The 6,017-nt window shown below is 46.1% G+C and overlaps 1 protein-coding gene across 1 annotated transcript in view; it reads right to left on the bottom strand.

Moving 5' to 3' along the window:
• Positions 1 to 6,017, bottom strand: part of PARP4 (poly(ADP-ribose) polymerase family member 4) — an 81,329-nt gene that overhangs the window by 63,122 nt on the left and 12,190 nt on the right. Inside the window, 2 exon segments of the mRNA XM_008056624.2 lie at positions 2,174 to 2,347; positions 4,281 to 4,418. Coding sequence (XP_008054815.1) covers positions 2,174 to 2,347; positions 4,281 to 4,418 — 312 coding nt within the window.

The following is a 6,017-nucleotide window of genomic DNA, read 5'->3' as shown; positions in this document are numbered from 1 at the left end:
ATGAGGTCTCGCCAAGTTGCCCAGGCGGGTCTCAAACCCGCGGGCTCAGGCAATTCACTCACCTCAGTCTCCCAAGGTGCGGGATTACAGGCTAAGCCACGGAGCCCAGCTAGGAAGAACTCTTAAAAATCATGAGGAAAAACAGCAAGACTCCAAAAGAAAAAAAAGGCAAAGGGCATGGACGGACATCTCACAAAAGAAGAAACAGACGGCTCCAGCTCATCTGTAGTGGTGTCAGCCCAACAACACCAAGGCACGTTTTCATCTCTAACTTTGGTAAGAGTCTCAAAGTCTTACCAAACGCACTCTTGGGAGGACTGCGGGAGATAGAAACTCTCCTTCTTTGCTAGTGGGAGAGCGAACTGCTTCAAGAATCAGGAGGGAATCAGACAGGACCTACCAAAATGACAGATCATTTATCCTTTATGATTTATCCTCTTGGAACTCTATCCCAGAGACACCCTACACAAGGACAAAATGCCAGACATCCAAGGCTACTCACTGTGGATTGTGTGTCACAGCAAAACCCAGCAACAACCCAAACCCTGGCCACACTCAAATGAGGAGGGCTCCGTGTACAGGTTAGATTGAGAAAAGCAAGAGGCAGAACAGCAAAGACGATCTAGTTCTTGGATGTAAGCATAGGAAGAATACAAGCAGAGGTTTATATTTTTATTTGTATGAAGAAACTCTGCAAAGACTAAAAGAAACTAATAAAAATGATTACCTACTGGGGTGGGGGCGGGAAATGAGGTGCAGGACACAGGGCAGAACAGAGATATCTAAGTATCACGAGATGTATTACCTATTCAAAATATAAATTTAAATTAAAAAGTATTTGGAGAGACATCATTTGTTCCTCTTAGCAGAACTGCTGACTGAGATTCTTTATGTTTGATGTTAGGTAAATCATAAAATTGTATATTTGGAAGAGTCCTGTATCTTCTCATTTACCGGCTCTTTCCTTATTAGATTACTGACTCCTCTGGGAATCTGTCGAAAGCTATCATTTCCCCAAACATGCAAAATTTCACATGTATATCGAAGTCTAGGTTACAGATCTCCAACTCTGTCCCAATCCCTTTGTGCACAGATGAAGCAACTCACACCACACAGTGACTCCGCCTCATCCAGGGCAGGGGTGGTGGCTGTGGCCGCCTTCCTCTTGGCTGCCTGAACCCTGCTTCCTTGCAGCTCTGGGGAGAAGGCCTGTTTCTTCTCTTTTCTTTCTTTCTTTTTTTTTTTTTGAGTTGGGGTCTTACTCTGTTGCCCAGGTTGGAGTGCAATGGCACAATCACAGAGCCCTGCAGGCTCAATCTCAAGCTCAGGTGACGCTCCCGCCTCAGGCTCCCAAGTAGCTAAGACTACAGGCACTTACCACCATGCCAGACTAACTTTTTGTCGAGCCGGGGTCTTGTTATGTTACCAGGCTGGTCTTGAACTACTGCGCTCAAACAATTCCCTCATCTCAGCCTCCCAAAGTGCTGGGATTACAGGTGTGAAACACCGTGCTTGGCCAAGACAGCCCATTTCTGAGCAGCTACAGTAACTTCATTCTCCTTGCCAGTGACAGGTTTAGGACTGTGCACATGATTCAATTCTGACCAAAGAAATATTAATACAAGTCTGCTGGGGGCTTCCTCTAGGACACATACATAAATATTACAGATGGGATACTCTGACCTACTGTAGCCATGTGTTGATCGTGAGGGAGCTGGAGACAGCAGAGATGTCACTTTACAGGAAGCACAGATGGATGAGAAGAGCCTAGGACCCTGATGGTGACACTGGTAAACTGAGTCACGGGGTGACCTGGACCAGCAGGCAGCCCACAGCTGGAATTCTTATATGACAGGGCCATAAACGTCCTTGTTACTTAAGTCAGTTACAGTTTTCTGTCTATTCTGCAGAGAGAATTCTAACTCATCCCAGGGTCTGAAAAATTATTTTAAAATGTAGCGATTCTAAACATAGATCTGCATATTAGCATCATGTTGACACATTCACATTAAGTAACTTCTGTAAGGACCAGAGCATGTTGGAATGGCTCAGCAATTTTCTTTTGAGCACAACTCTGGAGACAATTTTGTGATTCAGTGTTACTGTAGTCTTCAGATGTTTAAAGACATCCCTAACATTGTTTTAAGTTGAGTTCTACATTTATGAAGCTCACCTGGCAGAGGTCCTCTTTCTTGGCTAACAGTCCCAGGTCTACTTCTTCAGGTGCTAGACCTTTGTGAGGTATCAATCTGTAGAACTCGGTCATCATCTTCTGCAATTGCTCTGCTGCTTCTCCATTTTTCAGTGCTGCCTTTACGAGAAGGAGGATGCCCTCGGCCTTGCTTACCTTTAAACAGAAGATCGTATATGCTCAGTAAAATGAAATCCTGATATTCATACAGGAAGTGAAGGAGTGTGTATAGAAACACCTAAAATAATTGTTGAACATGTCACAACTAGCAGTTTTCTGCTGGACAGCTGCCAGAAAGCAAATGTTGATCTGTGTTGGAGACATATACCAGTTGTGGTGATCGATGCCATAAGGATTCTTCCAAAACTGGGCTCAGTTTAACTAGAAGAAAGAACCAGAATTTTGCATTTCTATTCAGATGAGAACACACACATGCATATATACACAGAGAGGGGAACACCAAGGCAAATGCAGGGACTTGCTTTTCACATGAGAGACTAAGAAAGGCGTCAGAATCAAACCAGAAGCCAAAACCTGAATGTATTTCTGTTTTTTTATTTTTAGTTTTTTGAGTCAGAGTCTCACTGTGTTGCCCAGGCTGGAGTGCATGGGCACGCTCACAGCCACAGCAGCCTCAACCTGCTGGGCTCAGGTGATCCTTCCGTCTCAGCCTTCCAAGTAGCTGGGACTACAGGCATGTGCTACCATGTCTGGCTAATTTTTCTTGATTTATTGTAGAGATAAGATCTCGCCAAGTTGCCCAGGCTGGTCTTGAACCTGTGGGCTCAGGCAATCCTCTCACCTCCACCTCCCAAAGTGCTGGGATTATAGGTGTAAATCACCACACCCAGCTGCTGAATGTGTTTCTAATTACACAAGTATTTTATGGATTTTACCCCAGGAACCATTTTCTCTCTGAGATAAATTCATTTAATTCTATAGAGGAAAATTGTCTGTATCACTTTAATAGGACAAGGCAGTCGCATAAGTTGTACTGTTGGGGATATCTTCCTTCCTTCCTCCCTCCCTCCCTTCCTGCCTATTCAGAGTTTCACTCAAAGTCCCTTTCAGAGTCGCCCAGGCTGCAGTGCAGTGGCACACTCATGACCACCGCAGCCTCAACCTGTTGGGTTCAGGTGACCCTTCGGACTCAGCCTTCTAAGTAGCTTGAACTATAGGCATGCACCACCACGCCTGGCTAATTTTTTTATTTACTGTAAAGATGAGGTCTCGCCAAGTTGTCCAGGCTGGTCTCAGACCCTGGACTCAGGCAATCCTCTCACCTCCACCTCCCAAAGTGCTGGGACAGGCGTGAACCACCACGCCCAGTCAATATCTTCTTTCATTTGCCTTTTCAATTGCAATTACACAGAATCAAGAAGAGGAGAGCATTTTCTTGTGGGCTGGAAGCACACCTGCTCTTCCTAAGACAGCCTCAAGGCACAAGACTGTGACGTTACTGTGAAATGAGTTAGGGTCTGGGCTTCTCACTGGGGACCAAGACCATCCTGCCGACCTCTAGCCCAGAGGATCAGGCCTCCTAATGAGTCTGCCCTGAAACCTGCCTGTGATCAGCTCTTGGGGCTGACATTTTTTTTTTTTTTTTTGAGTTGGAGTCTCACTCTGTCGCCCAGACTGGAGTGCAGTGGCCGCTCCCGGCCACCGCAGCCTCGACCTGCTGGGCTCCGGCGATCCTTCCGCCTCAGCCTTCCAAGGAGCTGGAATTACAGGCATGCACTATCACGCCCAGCTGATTTTTTGATTTATTGTAGAGATGAGGTCTCGCTGCCCAGGCGGGTCTCGAACCCACGGGCTCAGGCAATCCACTCACCTCAGCCTCCCAAAAGCGCGGGATTACAGGCTGAGCCACCGAGCCCGGCTGGGGCTGACATTTTACAGACATGGATATCTAGTTTTCTCAGAAGCTTATATTTTCCTTAGTGCTCTTAATGTTCCCTTTCTTCAGGGCAGGAGGGAAGACCAGTCAGGAATGAATTCCAGAACAGCACACAAACCTAAGTGTTATTATTTAAGCTAATAAACCAGGCAGCAGGTTTGTTATGTCCGTTGCAGTGACACATTGACTTACATCATTGAGGCTAATCCTGTTCACCGGCTTGAGAAGTGTGTGCTCCAGGTGGCCCAGGGCTTCTGCCCAAATCATCTCCACCAAATCGCTCACCTCTTGGCTCAGAGTGCTTGAATGCATGACCTCCTCCAAAAGCAGCTGCAAAGGCAAAATAACAAAGACACGCCACCAAAAAGCCATCATGAGTGAGTCTGTTTAAACCTCACCTGGGCCACGAACAGAGTTGCAAGAGGAAATTGTTAGTTAGTTATGGTCTAGAGAGTTCCCTGCCACCAGGGAATGGATCCTCTCTCATGGGCCCTACCATGACCTCCTCCTCCCACCCCAGCTTCTTCCCCCTTTTATTCTGCCTCTTGCCTTTTTCTTCACCATGTGAGCTGTAGGCCTGTCAGTGGCATTAAACATATGCAGTTAGGGTTAAGGACCCTGGACTCATGGCTGAGACTGCAATGAAATTGTTCAAAAGCCATAAGGGTCTGTTGCTAGAATAAGCCATAGATCTCGTGGCTTGTCCTGAAACTCACTCCCCACTTAGCTTCCTGCCTTTCTGTGGGTTTATTTACTTTTTGTTTTCTGAAATTTCCTTTTCCTTCCTGCCAGTTTTTTATTTATAATAGAGAAAACATTTATATTTTAAAAATTCAGTAGCCGGGCTCGGTGGCTCATCCTGTAATCCCACGCCTTTGGGAGGCTGAGGTGGATTGCCTGAGCCCGCGGGTTCGAGACCCGCCTGGGCAACTTGGCGAGACCTCATCTCTACAATAAATCAAAAAAATTAGCCAGGCGTGGTAGCGCATGCCTGTAGTTCCAGCTCCTTGGAAGGCTGAGGTGGAAGGATCGCAGGAGCCCAGCAGGTCAAGGCTGCGTCAGCCGGGAGCGGCCACTGCACTCTAGTCTGGGCGACAGAGTGAGACTCCAACTCAAAAAAAAAAAAAAATTCAGGCTGGGCATGGTGGCCAACACCTGTCATCCCAGCACTTTGGGAGGTCAAGGATTGCTTGAGCCTGGGAGTTCGAGACCTGCCTGGGTAATATAGCAAGACCTTCACTCTAGCAATAAAAAATAAAAAATAAAAAAAATTAGCCATGTGTGGTGATGCATACCTGTAGTCCCACTACTCAGGAGGCTGAGGAGGGAGGATTGCTTGACCCCTAAAAGTTCAAGGCTACAGTGAGTTGTGATCATGCCACTGCACTCTAGCCTGGGTAGAGTGAGACCCAACTCAAAAATAAATTAATTAATTAATTTTTAAAAATATTCAATCAGGACCAGGCACAGTGGTTTATGCCTATAACCCCAGCATTTTGGGAGGGTGAAGTGGGAGGACTGCTTGAGGCCAGGAGTTTGAGACCAACCTGGACAACATGGTGACATCCCATCTCTACAAATATACAGAGGGTGCCAAAAAAATGTATACAAAATTTAATAAAGGAAAAAAACTGTATTAAAATTGTAATATGCAATATATACCGATAACAAAAGATTAATACAAGTCATGTTTGACTTCTGCAATTACAAGAGGTGCTCAAAGTGATTCCCATCAGCATCCAGACACTTCTGATGACAGCAAACTAAAAGTGATACATAGATAACATCGCTTAAAATGTATATCCAAGCTGGGCTCGGTGGCTCAGCCTGTAATCCCGTGCCTTGGGAGGCTGAGGTGAGTGAATTGCCTGAGCCCGTGGGTTCGAGACCCACCTGGACAACTTGGTGAGACCTCATCTAATACAATAA

The sequence above is a fragment of the Carlito syrichta genome, unplaced genomic scaffold, assembly GCF_000164805.1.
Source record: "Carlito syrichta isolate Samal-C Ts95f unplaced genomic scaffold, Tarsius_syrichta-2.0.1 Scaffold302419, whole genome shotgun sequence".
In the NCBI taxonomy this organism is placed as follows: domain Eukaryota; kingdom Metazoa; phylum Chordata; class Mammalia; order Primates; family Tarsiidae; genus Carlito; species Carlito syrichta.
Note: the sequence above shows the minus strand (reverse complement) of the source record. Positions and strands in the feature narration are given on the sequence as shown.